Below are 15,353 nucleotides of genomic sequence, written 5' to 3'. Positions count from 1 at the left end.
GCCCCCGGGGACATGCTCGTATGGAAGTCCCCTCTTCCAGAGTCGAAGGGAGCTCAGCTGACACGCCTCAGCCTGCCCTGCTGTAGAAAAATGTTGAGGAAACTCAGGCCGTTTATTTGTTGGGCGGGCGGTGTGGGGGAGGGGGGGTAGCGGTGAGGCACAGGCTGCTCCTCATGGGGCGGGAGGGCTGAGCTCCGTCCAGGGAGACTCCTCCGGGTTATTCCTGCGCAGACTCGTGTAGAACCTGCCTGCACCGTCCCCAGCGACGCGTGGGGACCCACAGACATCGGGGGCTAGGAGGGTTCTGCGGGTTCTAAAAGGGCTAGCAGGAGGCTCTGGCCTCGCTCCTGTCCCACCTCGCCCACTGGGCCCCACCCAGGGCTCTGTGCACCCTACCTCGCAGCCTTCCGGAAGCAGCCAAGTCAAGATTGATGCTTCTCTGAGCAGCGGCTGGACGGTACGTGGTCCTGGCCAGGGCAGGCTGCTGAGCGCACTGGGGAAATGGTCCGTGGAGTGGGCTTGCCGGCCACGGCTCTGTAGCGAGCCCAGATCTTCGGGTTCCTGAGCCCTGGGGAGTCCTCCTTGGCTGCAGAGGCGGTCTGCCCCCTGGATGGGCAGAACCTGTCCATACAGTGGTGCCGGCTGCTTTGCACACCTGATTCCTAGGAGCCTCTGGGTTGAAGTGCCAGGAAGTTAAAAATAATAAAGGACAGAAATTCTTCCCTAGAAGGGGGCCTCTACCTCAGTGGGTGAGTGACTGTCACAAAACAGAATGTCTGGTGGGGGCCAGCCCTGTGGCCGAGTAGTTAAGTTCGCACGCTCTGCTTTCGTGGCCCAGGGTTTCGCTGGTTCAAGTCCTGGGCGCAGATACAGCACTGCTCGTCAGGTCATGCTGAAGTGGCATCCCACATGCCACAACTGGAAGGACCCACAACTAAAAATACACAACTATGTACCTGGGGGCTTTGGGGAGGTAAAGAAAAAATAAAGACAAAACAGAATGTCTGGGAGCTTCCTCCTGAGTGTCACCAGGCTGCGGGCGGGATCGCACTCCTGCTGCCCGGCTGGACCCCAGCCCCTGCGCCACAGGTCCCCGGGTTGGAGAAGGCCCCATGAAGCCAGAGCTCCGGAGGCTCCTCCGGGAGGGTGTGGGGGCCTTCAAGTCGCCCTGTCCAGAGGGGCTCTGGTGGTGCTCCGCCACACATGGGCTGCCCCTTGCCGTGTTTCTGGGACAGGAGAGCCTCCCTCAGGAAGGGAGCAGCAGGCAGAGGCACTCAGATCTGGGGGTCCCACCTGGGAGACCTCGGCATGTCTGGGTCTGAGTGCCCTGCAGTCCATTCCACAGTCCACCTTTCCCCCGCAACCCCTAGCCTGGGGCGTCTGTTAGGACACCGGCTGGTGACCAGCAATATTAGGAGGAGCAGGAGGGCCTCAGCAGAAGCCATCTGTCACCGAGGATGCGGCAGACACCAGGGAAGAACTGGGGCCTCCACGACCTCCACCAAGAGCACAAGCACGTTTCTTAGCTTTACTTGTTTATTCAGTTCGATCCAGGGCAACTGTCTCCAAAACCCATACACGGGACAGGGTGTGCACACCGGACGTGACGTACACCATGTCACGCATAATCGATCAGCACAGGATGGGTTGGGGCAGGTGAACTCCATCCACTCAGGCCCACGCGGTTTCGTCCTCAACAGACCTTCCTAGAAGACACTAAAGTACATTCTGCCTTTGCAGTTTCTAAAATAGAAACATGAGTTTTGAACCTTCTGGTCGGGTCCTAAAGGGAGCCGGTGTTCCACTTTGGAGAGGGCTCCGCCTCGGCGGCATGTGCCGTGAGCACCAGGAGGCTGTGCTGGAGGGGAGAGGGCAAGCCCGAGCAGGCTCCAGGGCAGCCCCTGCGCCTCTCCCCACCGAGAGGAGGCCCTGTACTCGGAGCACTTGGTCATCAGGCGAAACCTCCAGAAACTGAACTTCTGGCCTGTAATTTGCTTTCTCCCTCTCCCAAACCGCCTGCTGAGTTGTTCAGACTGCAGCTCATCCTGTCTCCCGACAAGGTCAGGCTGCCCTGAGGTTGCCGCCCTCCACCAGTCTCCAGACCACGGTCACCTCTGTTCCCGTAAAAATGCCCTTTGCCCCATGCCGCTGGGAACTAGAAAGGCTGGAGCTGGGAGAGCCCTCTGGACAAAAGAGAACAGGAAATCACAGGAACGTTATTCTCCTAATCGGAGTTAAAAACGGGGTATGTGGCATCTTTCCTACACGTGGCACTGTCCTTGGGCACCGAGCTGACCCTGATGCTGCCTGGGCCAGGCCAAAAGCTCTGCCCATGGACCAGATGTAACAAATGGCCCCCAGCTGGCCCTGATGGGGTGCTTCCCACGGTCTGGGCCATGAGGCTGACACACCTGGGGCAGGGGCACCAGATGGCCCAGGAAAGTGGGCAGTGGGAACAGACCCAGCACAGCCCCTCTCAAAAGGCTCAGGCCAGAGGAAGGGCCTGCTGTCCCCTCCCAGCTGTGGGGAGGAGCCAGCCTGTCTTGTCCCTGCCAGGACACCAAGTAGCTGTCTTGCAGTGATGCTGACATTCTTTACAAAGCAAGCACATATTAAACCAGACAAGCCTTTTTAATAAGGCTCCAGGACAAAATGGGCATGCGCTAGAGAGCAAGCAAGTCACGACAGACGCCTGCAGAAGATGCAAGGGACACACCCTTCTCCCTTCAGAAGATGCCAGGGCTCTTCTCTGGCCCCACGAGACATGCTGCCTGGGCTCCCCGTAAATGTCACGACTTGCACTGGGGATTCTGAGCACAGCTCCCAGGGGCCCTCAGCATTTCAGAGTCACGTGTTAGGGTTTCTGTGAGCAACAGTGTGTCACATTCCCAGAAACCTCAGCCAGGCCAGCCCAGATTTCTTGGCACAGGCAACCCAGACCCCACAGACATAGTAAGCTGTCAAGAGAAAGGCCATCGGAGCACGAAGTCCAATACTACTTAGGAAAACAGAAGAAAGGGCCTCCCTCCAGGTGGCTGCTGGCCAATGTGGTAAAGGTGGTTTTTCAGAGCAGCTCAGGGTGCAGCGTGCTCACACCCAGGCTGGGCTGTAGCATAAGTGTGTACAGCCAAAGAACCTGGGCTCAGGTCTCCCCGATGCCCGAGTGAAAACACCAGAACCCACATGCGCATGGCTGTGTAAACGTGTGGGCTGGGCCCTGCGTTTGGCTGCGAGGCCCAGGGGGCCCAGGCGTGGGGCACTATGTGGGCTCTTGCCTTCCCTGTGGTTGTTCCACATCATTGTGAGCAGGACCTGCATTTGCCAGGGCTGGCCCTGGGCTCCACCACACACAGACCAGGCCAGGCCAACAGCCTTGTCCAGACAGGAAGTCCCCCAGGCTGCCCCGTCCCACAGCTGGGACCACGGGTATCAGAAAGATGAGCCGGCTCTGCTACCTGAGCAGGTGCCCCTGGCCTTCTGCAGCCACAGCTCAGAGGGGCAGCTGACTCAGGCTCAGAGGACATTCTGTGGCCAAGAGACAGAAGCCTCTGGACTGTGGGCCCTTTCCCATCCTGGTGGCCCCAGTGGGTCTACATGACCAGGGCTCTAGGCTGGCTGAGAAGAGAGAATTTGAGCCTTGTGGGGAGCACCCCCCAGTTAACAGCCTCCTCAAGCGGGCATCTCACACGGGACGTGCACAGACAAGTCTGCACTCTGCCAGGCCTCTACCTTGCAAGTCTCCCCGTCTCCCTGGGGTCTGACAAGTCTGCTGCCTGCTGGAGCCCCGTACCTGCTGGGCTGACATGGGTCCCGGGCTCCTGCCCTCTCCCACAAGCCAGGCCACCCAACTCCCTCCAGGACAGGGGAGGGAAGCTCCAGGCCAAACTGTGATCCTGTGCCCCATCTAATCTCAGCAAGCTGGTACCATCAGATGTGCCACCCGACCACCACAAAACCCACCTTGGGTGTCACAGGGCAATCCGTTCCCTGGACTCACGGCCCTGCCCCGAGCCTCTGGGCCTCTGCACCCGCTGGCCACCCAGTCCATGTCTCTGAGATTGCCCTTGACTGCTGGGGGCTGCTCGGAGCCCTGCAGGAAATCCCCAGGGCCAAAGACTAGGCTTATCTTTCCCCTAAGCTCTTTGCAACAGAGTCTCTCATTTAATTAAAGATTTCCTTTTTCTAAGGGAAAATCCAGGTTTTATAGCATTAAGACAGGAGTCAAACTTTGGTCTTGAACGATCTGGCAGTGTCTAGGCAGCCTCCTTAGCAATCTGCAGTTTCGAAATTCTCCAAATCGCAGGCGACCCGGGCTCGGCCTGGCGCGGGGCCCTCAGGCCGCAGGGCGGCGCCTCACACCACCTGCAGGCTGCGCTCGTGCCCGTCCAGCTGGACCTTGAGCTTGTGCAGCTCCTCGATCTCCCGGTTGTGCCGTTCAGTTTTGTGGCGCACCAGCGAGCGGTAGAAGTGGATGGTGAAGACCACGAAGATGAGGCCCACGGGCACCATGATGATGGTGGACACAAGGGCCGCCTGCCAGCCCGTGTGGCCACCGGGGCCGGCCGGGTGTCCGGGCTGATGGCGCGCGTCCACAGGCAGGAACTTGATCCAGCAGAGCAGCACCACCTCGGCCAGGAAGAGCAGGATGCCCAGCACGGTGGAGAAGCCCCAGGCCAGCTCGATGTAGGGGTGCATGCGCTCGTGCGGGGACTCGCTGATGGAGTTGAGGTTGTGGATGTTGCTCACGGCCTCCACGTTGGGCAGGATGCACGTGCTGATGAGCAGGGCGAAGAGGTGCACGGCCACCAGCACCGTGGTACAGGCACTGAAGGCGATGAGCAGCGGCCGCGGGTACTGGTACTGCGTCTCCAACTGCACCTCCACCATGGCCACCTGCAAGGCAGAGCGGGCGCTGCTGGGCCGGGCCGGGCCCCCCCGAACTTGCCCGCGGGACTCAGCGCGTTCCAGGCCTCACTGTTCAACCACTTCGAACTTTCCCTTTTTCTAATGAGTTAAAGAGGATCTCACCAAAGACAAATCTAAAAAAGTCCAGAAGAGACTAAAGAAGCACAGGGGGGTAGGGGGGCCACCCTCTGGGGGCCTTCGCAGACACAGAGTCTGGGTGTATCTGGGTGCCAAGCTACGACCCAGGGCAGAGGCCACACTTCCCCGGGAACATGCAGCTTTGCTGGTGACATCGGAGCCAGGCTGCAGTGTGGCTTAGCTGCAAGATCCCTGCTATTTTTCAAAAAACAAAAACTGACCTTTCAAAAGGTAAAATAAAAACTGAGGCTCCTGGGGCCGGCCCAGTGGCACAGCGGTTAAGTTCGCATGTTCCGCTTCTCGGCAGCCCGGGGTCCGCCGGTTCGGATCCCGGGTGCAGACATGGCACCACTTGGCAAAAGCCATGCTGTGGTAGGTGTCCCACGTATAAAGTAGAGGAAGATGGGCACAGATGTTAGCTCAGGGCCAGGCTTCCTCAGCAAAAGAGGAAGATTGGTAGCAGTTAGCTCAGGGCTAATCTTCCTCAAAAAAAAACCCAAAAAACCAAAAACCCGAGGCTCCTGATGGCCCCCAGGCTCAGAGCTGCCTACCTAGACGGCCTCACACAGGCCACAGGGTGCATGTCTCAGCTGAGACCCAGAGCTGAAGGGAGAAAAACCCACATCCTAAAGGCCAGGAATGGTGATATCAATGAGGACAAGGGTGAGGAGGGAAGCTGGAGGAAGGGGGCTGGGGTGGGAAAGCAAACTGAATCATTGACCACAGTCACAAGATGCCAACAGGGAATGTCTGAAATGGACAAACCGAGACACAGCAGTCTCCAAATGTTATTTGGAGCCGGGCAGACTGAAGGAGCTGCAAGGGGCTGCCTCCAGGGGGTGGGAAACACGGGCTGGTGGGGTTTGTTATAAGCCCTTTAGCAGCACCTGTGCTTAATTTTTAAACTACGTGCATGTATTAACTGATAAAATAATTTTTTTTTTAATGCAAGGGGTAAAAAGGCCCACGGGGAGAACCAGAAGCCCAGCTTCTCTCTGTAGCAGCGAATGTCTATAGCCATTAAGGCGGGAGCTGCTCACCACAACCCTAAGGAGCTTTCAAACTACAGACTAGGCAACACGCCCCTCCACGATTCCCCAGGTCAGACCCAGTCCCTTCAGAATGGCTCCTCCCACCCCGCTCTGCCTCCCCACCCCGGCCCAGCACCGCACCCCAGCACTGTGGCCCTCCCCAGTGGAGGGTTTGGTCCAGACCCAGCAAGCGCTCCAGGGCTCACCAAAGGCCTTCTCAGTCACCCAAAGGTAAGAAACCAGACCAGTCAAAGAAAGGGGGCGGGGAGGCAGAAAGAGGGAAGCTAGAGCGAGGCTTTTACACCCATTGTGTTTGCCTCCTAGATCTGGGCCGTCCTTGTTTTTGAAAATTTACAAGAAAGATTTCACAACTTCTTCTAGCAACTACCACCTCCTAGAGTGAGAACCTCATCCTCTCAGTGGAGCTGGACCTTTTGGAAAATAAAAAGAAGATATGGCAGTCCTAGTGGACCACAGCCGAAGAGAAAAACTCAGCAGCGATTATTGCTCCAAAAAGACAGTGGCCATCCGACACGAGTTGAGGGGTGATCTTTTCTCAGTGCCCCTGTGGCCTGGGTAGGCTCTCGTTACCACAAAGGATATGGCCCAAAAAAAGGATGTTGGAAACCGCAGAGGGCACGGAGATAAACACAGATGATTAAAAGGTCTACAGGGAAAGCAGTTTTGTCCACCTCAAGAGAGAAAAGGCCAAAAGGGCATTTTCCAGTGTGTTTATGCAAAGATCTTACTAGGGGGCCTCGGATCAGTGGTTCTCTGCCTCAGGGGAAGGATAAACAAGGAGGAATATGCTTGAGGTCAGCCATAGCGCTTGTTGGACAAAGGCGCAGCTTTGCAATGCTAATCAGGGCATGCAGAATAGAAAGAGGGGCTCCGCCCAGCAAACTGCCCGACGGCTTCTCCAGGTCCCTGCCCTCAGCTATGGCTTCCATTGCTGAAATGCTGTGGGTCCGTACTTGTCACTCCTTTCTCCACAGTCTGAATAATTATCTGATTCAATGGTGCACATTAATCTAACCCAGGAGGCACGGTGCTGCTCGCCCCACCCCTGGGCTCGGTTGCGTGGCTTCCCAGTTTTCACTGTTTCGGCTGAATCTCGGGTACACGTTGGGGGGGGGGGCAGCCTCCCTGAGCGGAACCTTCTAGAAGAGAGGGCAGGGGCACTGTGTGGCTTCTGAAATGTATCCCCAGACTGCTTAAGGAAGCACTTGTTAGTACCGAGGCAATACTCCATAAACGCTGGAGGAGTGAATTATTACTGGAGAGGGCGACACACAGCTCTGGGGTGGCATCCGGAGTTTCCCACCCGGCTCTCATTCTAAGACCGCTTCGCGGCCCTGTGGCTGCCCTTCCGTCTCAAACGACTCCTCCAGATTCACCCTTTGTTTTCTAACTTTGTTCACAGGCTTGTTTTCAAATTTTTGTGGTTTTGAAGCCTTCAGCTTGGGTGAGCTTTTCGTTGGCTGGAAAACAGTGGAGCTTCCTCAAATTTGGAAACCCAAATGTTCGGAAGGCCGAGGTCTAAAGAGACGGCTGCCGACAGGAAGTGACTTGGAGAGGAGAGCCTCTCGCGGCAATTACATCATGCGACACTGCTTGGAGTTAGTTTCCCAAAGTTAAAAATAATAATAAGTATAGGCCAGGAAAATTTAATGCAATACTATAGTCCTTCTGATTTAAACAGCGATGTCTAAACTTCTCACACATATTCCTTAACGTGAAGTCTGAGAAAATATTCTGTCTTTTTAACGTGACTGAAACATGGGAAGAAAACTGCTACGAGCCAAACTTGGACACCACATGATCATACGGTTTGTAATTATGTTAAGAAAAAGTAAAACGCAACAGCTATTTAAGGCTTTGCTTTAAACTACAGACCTAAACCCGCATTTACTGCCCTCCAAGTTGGTGACCTCGGCCCTCCCGGATGAAGTCATGCACTGACTTTATGGTGTCTCATTTCTCCAAGGGTGGGCCACCCGATGACCAGGCAGGCCCTCGCCGCAGGAGTGGCCACAGTGGCTTGCTCTAACAGCTTTTTATTTTCCGCATTCCAATTTGACAACTGAGGAGCTCGGCTAGGGGAAAATGCAAATTGTTTTTACATCAAAAAAAATATTTGTTTCCAGGACCTCTGAGCAACAACGGAGAAAGCGGGTGGCTGCAGCTGTGTTCTCCCTCCGGGACAACTCCCTGAAGGGAGGTGGGTCAACCAGAGACGTGCCCGAGAAGGACTCCTGTCCTGGGGATGACTCAGAAGGAAAGCCGAAGCGGCAGCCAGGAGCCAGGCCCAAGGCTCTGCGCCATCACCCTGGAGGCCACCTTTGGGGAACATCTGCGTCCCCAGCTGGGCTAAACTGAGCAAACCCCAATCCATCCCACACTTCCTGCTCAAATCCCTCAATTTCCAAACCCTCGGCTGGCGCCTGAGATGGGCGGATGTGGGCGCTTTTCTCCAGGAAGCCCTGTACACTGTAGCTATTTTCATTAGCCCCCCCACTTCCTTGTCAGGGAAATACTTGCTGTGAATGTGAGTGGGGCTTCCTGCAGGCTCTGAGCTCGGGGACTCCCTTGGATCTGCCAGGAAAGCCCTCTAGTTGACAGAGCAGTCTCCCTGGAGGAGCTGGGACCTGGGGGCGCTTCCTAACCGTCCATCCTGGCTGCCAGTGGGGCCCAGAGAGCGTGCTTTGCTTCCCGCAGCATGGCAGGATCTGGATCGGCAGAGGCCCCTCGGGCGGGCTGCCGTCCCCCTGCGCGCCTGCACTCACCATGGCGAAGCCCGAGAGGAGGGCGGAGGTGCGGCTGGAGGCCTTCAGCTTGGCCCTGCTCAGGTAGAGCTTCCTCCAGGACAGGGCCTGCACCGAGTGGTGGTTGGAGGTGACCAGCTCCAGGTAGCTGCGGCGAACCCAGTCCCGGTAATCCATGCCCTTGTGGCCTGGCTCGGAGCAGGCAGGAGTGGAGGGGTCCACAGGCACGTTGAGCTCGGCGCTCATGGTGGGAGCCAGACTGGGGGCGGGAGAGACACACTCAGGCCTCCCACAGGGTTCCCGGGGCCTGGAAAAGCCAGAACCCAAGACCCTTAACCTTCCCTGGGGTCCGCTGCATAGCCCCTGTGCCAGGACCATGCGGTCCAGCGGTAGCAAGCGTGGGGCCCTGGTCTCCGAGGCCATCCCCACACGGGAATGTGCGAACTATCTGCAGGAGGGGAGGGTCAGGAGTGCATTTCTAGGAACCACCGCAGCGTCCAACGCTGTTCCAAACGCTGGACTCCGGCCTCCCATCCCAGTGCTCAGAGAGGCTCCAATCAAGTGTGGCTGGCGGGGAAATGGAATCCCAAGGTGGGCCAAAAGCATCTAAGGAATCCTCTGGTTCGCACCTGCCTTCAGGGAACAGGGAGCTGCAGCCTTTAGAAAGATCCTAGGTGCACAACTAGAAGGACCTGCAACTACAGTATACAACTATGTACTGGGGGCGCTTCAGGGAGAAGAAGAAAAAAAAAAAAAGACTGGCAACAGATGTTAGCTCAGGTGCTGATCTTTAAAAAAAAAAAAGGAAAGATCCTAGGAGCTAAACTTACCAAACCTAGATTTGACCCGACTGTGTGATCCTGAGCATGACCTCTGACCTTTGCGACCTCACTCATCCCCAAACAGAGACATCCCCACCCAACATAGGGCTCCTGAACAAGACAATGGACTTGAAGACTCAGAACTGCTTTTCGATGTTCAGGCGCCAACCACAAAACAAACATTCCCAAGTAGCCGCTCGTTTCTCAAATCCAGCTTAGACTGTCATCGGCATGGTTCACCCAAAAAATACTTGGTTTGTAGAACCACAGTGAAGCCACATCCAGGCTGCAACGGGAGCCTTCAGCAAAACGAAAAACTAAATCCACCAACTGACATGAACACGTTTTATGGAGAAATGGGGGGGCAAGCGCCCTGGCGCAGCAGTTAAATTCACATGTTCCGCTTCAGCGACACAGGGTTTGCCAGTTCGGATCCCGGGTGCAGACCTACAAACCGGTGGCAAGCCATACTGTGGCAGCATCCCACACATAAAGTAGAGGAAGATGGGCACGGATGTTAGCTCAGGGCCAGTCTTCCTCAACAAAAAGAGGAGGATTGGCAGCAGATGTTAGCTCAGGGCTAATCTTCCTCAAAAAAAAAAAAAAAGAAAAGAAATGGAGACTGGAGACCCCAGGAGTCATCCCAGCTAGACAGCTGGTCTGACAATAACACGGAATCAAGATCAGAAGGACTGATCTGTTGAGATTTGTGAATTTAAACCCAAATCTCCACTAATCCAAATAGAGGATTGGCGGTGTCCCGTGGCCCCAAGGGCCACCCGAGCAGCAGCTCTCCAGGATCGGCTCTAATTAATGTGCAGGGCAGGATTCAAGGGCACAGGCACCTCACAGCTCACTTGGCATCAGATATCAACTTGTATGCTCAGGCCCGCATAGGCCTCATGAAAAGCCTACTTAAGGCTGTTACAAACAGATCAGCGTTTCTACGTCCTAGGGAGCATGGCTGGAGGTGGCTGAGGGGTGGTGGTGAGGGTATTTACCAGGCTGAGGAAATGCCCCAAATGGATCCATTCATGGCACTCTCTAAAAGGGCTCTATGGGAAGGGGTCCTTCCCACAGGAGGGGAAAAGCTCTCTCTTTTGGGGTGCCTTCCTCTGTTCTCCGCCAGGCTTCAGAGGCACAGCTTTTACTGGCCAACAGGATCCCCAGGGAACAGTTCTGCGCTCTTCTCTTTCTGCCAGGGGATGCCAATTCCTAGGTCATTTATAGGAATGCTGACTTGGGAGCCTGGGTCACTAACCCCTTGCCCACACCTGCAGCCAGCAGCACAGCTTTCAAGCACTTCGATCACTGGAACGCCCCGTCCCTTGGGGAGAATTCAGAAATGCTGCTCACTAACCAATGTGTTGGGTAGCTCGAAATAATTCAGAATAGCAGATGGAAATGGGCTTTCTCTCTTTTTTTTTTTTCACATGTCACAGAAGCGAGACTACAGGTATGAGGAAGGCAGTATATGGCGTGTGGAGGGGTGAAAGGTACCACCTTTGCCCCGAGTATCCATCTCTCCATCTCTCATCCAACAGATGGTTACTGGACCCCAAAGTAAAACTGCATTTGGTACTTAGGCATCAACGATGAAAGAGGTGAGGCTCCTCTGCGGGAGAAAGGTAAGGGGGTGATTCTCATCCAGTGAGCTAAATTCTGCTTTAGTGGAGGTGGGGAGAAGGGCCTAGGGAGCAGAGGGGCTGGCTGGCTGCCTCCACCTTGGGCAAGGAGGAGATGCCTGCTAGGGAGCAAGGATATAGGGGACGAGGACGTAGGCGGTGAAGGCAGCACTGGCAACGAGGGGCTCTCCCTCAAAACAAGATGTTGTGTGCATGGGAGGGTTCTGAGAGGCAGGGGGACATGGCAGGGAGGCTGGCTGCCGCGAGGGTCAAGGGTAAAGGGGCTGAAAGACAGGATGCAGGGAGTATGTGGAGCCCAGGGCAGCCCAGACAGTCGGACTGTGCTGGACTTTCTCTGGCGGTGCCCGGCCGTGGGGTGTGGAAGGAGTCGGTGAGGGGAACAGTCTGGGGTGAGCCTGCTCTGTGCGCCCACTGAAATGGTTAGCTGACTGGAGGTGGGGGAGGGCCTGGTGGCCTCCAAAAGGATGAAGGCATGTCTGGAGCAAAGAGGAGGGAAGCCCAGGGGCCGTCAGTGAGCATGGCTGGGCTCAAGTTCGAGGGTGGAGAGTGGAGCTGCAGATGTCCTCAGACTGGCAGGGGGAGGGAAGGAAGGGCTGCCTGCCTGCTTAGAGCTGGGCATTGAGGCAGGCCTGTGGGTCCAGAAGAAAGAGAAGCCACATCCTGCAGAGGGAGCAGCCTGGACGGGATTCAAATCCATCCTGACCAGCCCCAGCGGCCTATCTTGTACTCCTCCTCCTGTTCCGGGAGGGGCAGAGGCTGCTCTTTTCACTTCAAGGCTCGGAAGGGTGGATGGGGGAGGGGGGGGCCAGACGGAGCCCGACATTTCTGTCAGGTGGCAGAGGCTCCAAACGATGCAGTCCTGGCTGAACCTTGTGGGTCTTTTTTTTTTTTTAAATAGGAAGCAGTCAGAGAACAGAGGTCTAGGAGGGTAACGGGTGACCCCTTCTCTAAAGATTAGCAACTGTCCTTGGCCGGCCTGTTTGAAACATTCCCAGGGGTGGGTTTTGGGGTTTGCCTGTCTTAATTTCCTTTAAACATCTGGGGCACGAGCAATGGCGAGTGCCACGCAGAAACGTCTGTTTCTGACTGTCTTCGTCGCGCCGGCGCGAGGCGGGGGCCCAGTAGCCCCGACAAGGGTCTCCCAGCGGCGTCCACTGCATCTCTGTCCCTTCCCCTGGGAAGCCCCAGCGGCCGCAGGACCCGGACTGGACCCGCGCTCCGACCTCGGAGACTTCTGGGCGCCGCACCCCGCCCGGGGATCCCGCGGGGATGGGATCCCCTGGCCGTCCCCCGACCCCGCAGCCGTCCCACCTCAAGCCTGCCCGGGAGAAAGCCGGTCCCCTCCCCCGCAGAGCCTCCCAGTGCCATCCCGCTCCCCGCGCCAGACGCCCCGCGGCGAGCACTCACCGAGCTGCCCTGCCCGCCCCGCCCGGCTCCGGCTCGGGCTCCGGCTCGCGGCAGGCGGCGCTGGCGTGGCCGTGCGGCCCGGCTGCCCCGTGGCCCTGTGGCCCGGCCGGGGCGCCGAGCGCGGCCCCCTCCCTCTTTCCGCCCGGCCCGCGGGGTCCCCCCGGCCCCGCCCCCACCGGCTGCCCCGCCCCCGCCGGCCAGCCGCAGCCGCTGCCACGGCAACGGCGCGCCGCCGTCACGTGACCGGCCCGCGGGGGAGCTGCGGGCCACGTGACCCGGCGATGCGGGAGGGGCGGAGCTCGCGGCCCCTCCCGGGGGGAGCTGGGGGTCCCTGCTGCGTGGCGGGAGCACCCCAGGTTGCCAGCCGGAGCACGGACACCCGCGAAGGGTGCGCATCTCCCCTGCTCCCCGGTGCGCCGCGGTCACCGGGGACGTGGAGTGGCGCGGCGGCGGCGGCGAGGCCCGCCGGAAGCCTGGGCATCCCTCGCTCTCCGCCCCGCCGGCCGTGCGGGCGCCCTGGGCCTGGGCGACAGAACGATGGGGCCTCGCTTTCTCTGACGCCTGGGTCTGGCCAGCAAGTCCAGGGCGGAGTGTGTCCTGCGCGGCTCGAGGTGTGGGTCTGAGTGCAGAATGGGGGCACGAGGTTCCCAGGGCGAGCCCCGGAGGATGCCCGGGACCGGCCATTGGCCACGTGGAGGGTTGGGGAGAAGCCAAAAGGGCGCACCCTGCAGGGAGCGGGAACAGGTATCCCGTTATCAGACTACAGGGTGGGCGGGTGTGAGGTGGGTGGCGTGCGGAACAGGGGCGGAAGGGGAGGCTCCGTTTGGGAAGGGCCCAGGCAGCCATACCCGGGTTTCCCAGCGCGCAGAGCGCGCACCGGAGCTGGTCAGGTGGGCGCCCAGACTGCAACCCCCACCCACAGGGGGCCCTAACCCGGGTGCAGCACTCTCGACACCGGGTAGACGCGCGCCCAGAGCTGTTCTGTGTTCTGGGTCGGCAGAGCACCTGGGGGAGAAAGCGTTTCTGCGGCGCCCCGGCCCCTTTCCATTCGCTCCTGCAGAGAACCGCTCACCCGGAATAGCGAACTCTCCGGTTTTACCACCGAGATGTTCAGACAGGAACGTGCTTTTCAGGAAGTGCACATGAGTAATTCACTAAGAGGTGAGATGGGTTCATATCAACCTGCCGTGCCAGACGGGCCCTCAGAGTCCTTCCTGTGTGGCCTACATAGGAGTTCTCCATCTGTCACAACAGCACTGGACTGTGACACATTTATCCAAACGAAAGAAAAATTCCACTCGTGTCAGCCAGTCTGAGTTTTCTGACAACTGGAAGAGTAGATGTTACAGATGCCAGGCCAAATGCATTTATACTTAAAGACTCATTTTAGAAGCCATTGCTGAGAGCCCGAATGATACCTTTTAATCCAGGAGGACACTTAAAAACAGACTAAGCCACTTTCTCCTTGGTCACTGCCCTATCAAATCCTGGGGTCTCATTACTGGCCCCTCCCTCCCCACCATGGCTGGCTATGGGAAAGGGATCATTTGAATTCCGGGGGCAAAGTCCTCAAAAAGCAGTCATAGTGTGTGGCTTTGAAACCTCCAGCTCTTGGTGAAATGACCTGTAGGACAGGAAGAAAGCACTTTGTAGACTAGAGTAGTTGCATCATAGATAAACATTTTTTCAGCAACAGCCTCCGCTGGCTTGAGTTCCCACCCTTGCAGCCTGACTGCCCCTCCCTGGGAAAACTTCCTCTGCCGGTTAGGCACGCCCCCACCCCCAGCACATTCGTCCAGCGTGCCTGCACAAAAGCACAGCAAGTCCCATTACCAGTGCTCCTCAGAGCAAGTTTCCTAACCAAACACGGAAAGTGGCTTTTCCCCTCTAGAAGATTCAGGAAGGGGACGGCACCATGTTGGAAGGAGAGAGCTCTACGGATCACAATACTAATAGCTGGAGAGCTCCTCGGGGCACAGGTAATGGAGTGGGAGTTACCCAGAGAAGGGGGTTCAGGTGCAGGCACACAAGTACAGCCAGCCAGCTGGGATGTCGGCTGCAGGCTGAGCTATTGCCCTAGCTGCTTGACCTTGCCCTCTGTGAAATTTTGAATTCGAATATCCCACTTTCGGACCTCTTGTTTCTCACTCAGTTCTCAACCCCCCACCTCTCTTCCTTGACTCTCTTTTCTCCCGCTCTGCCTCCTCTCCTCTTCGGCCCGACCCCTTCCAACCTCTCCTGCCACCACCTTTCCCTCCGTCACGCCAGACATCTCAGGAGAGCTGTCGTCACTTGCTTCAGGTCCTCCCCAGCCCTTTGCAGCCCACCGACATTGTGTTGCTAAAGCCAGAGGATATTTCGGCTGCTGCCTTGTCTGTCAGTGGGTACCCTTCCTTCCATCTGGACACACTCCTTCCTTGCTCCTGTGACCCCACCTGACTCTTTTCCCCCCTGTGCTGGCTCCTCCTCTGCTGTCTGTCCCCTGGATATGGGTGTTTCTCAGGCTTCTGTCTGGGCCCCCATCTCTATACTCACCCTGACTGGTCTCCCCACTCCCCTTGTTTCACAGAGTCCCATGACTCTCCAGTCACACCTCCAGCCCTGATCTCTCCCCAGGCTGGCAGGGCGTGTCCCACAGGC

General features: G+C 57.5%; 1 protein-coding gene and 1 long non-coding RNA gene across 4 annotated transcripts; both read right to left on the bottom strand.

Moving 5' to 3' along the window:
- Positions 1-1,518: 1,518 nt before the first annotated feature.
- Positions 1,519-12,870, bottom strand: ORAI2 (ORAI calcium release-activated calcium modulator 2). Of its 3 annotated transcripts, none has more exons than XM_023655405.2 (3): positions 12,714-12,846; positions 8,861-9,146; positions 1,519-4,893 (listed from the first exon to the last, which is right to left on the bottom strand). In XM_023655405.2, exons 2-3 carry the CDS (start codon positions 9,083-9,085, stop codon positions 4,354-4,356), a joined length of 765 nt encoding a protein of 254 aa, XP_023511173.1. In that variant the 5' UTR covers positions 9,086-9,146; positions 12,714-12,846; the 3' UTR covers positions 1,519-4,353. The 3 variants fall into 3 exon arrangements, with proteins under 3 accessions (XP_023511173.1, XP_023511171.1, XP_023511172.1); XM_023655403.2 differs by having other exon boundaries at positions 8,861-9,098; XM_023655404.2 differs by lacking the exon at positions 8,861-9,146 and having other exon boundaries at positions 12,714-12,870.
- A 1,239-nt stretch (positions 12,871-14,109) lies between these two features.
- Positions 14,110-15,353, bottom strand: LOC138917105 (uncharacterized). Its single transcript, XR_011424614.1, has 2 exons — positions 15,249-15,353; positions 14,110-14,337 (listed from the first exon to the last, which is right to left on the bottom strand). It is a non-coding gene; the product is annotated as an uncharacterized lncRNA (long non-coding RNA).

Source organism: Equus caballus, chromosome 13, assembly GCF_041296265.1.
Source record: "Equus caballus isolate H_3958 breed thoroughbred chromosome 13, TB-T2T, whole genome shotgun sequence".
Taxonomy (NCBI): domain Eukaryota; kingdom Metazoa; phylum Chordata; class Mammalia; order Perissodactyla; family Equidae; genus Equus; species Equus caballus.
Note: the sequence above shows the minus strand (reverse complement) of the source record. Positions and strands in the feature narration are given on the sequence as shown.

Coding starts and splice junctions, on each gene's coding strand:
- ORAI2 (XM_023655405.2), bottom strand. CDS start 9,085: ATGAGCGCCGAGCTCAACGTGCCTGTGGACCCCTCCACTCCTGCCTGC. Junction 4,894..8,860: donor TCCTCTCGGGCTTCGCCATG/GTGAGTGCAGGC, acceptor TCTGCCTTGCAG/GTGGCCATGGTGGAGGTGCA.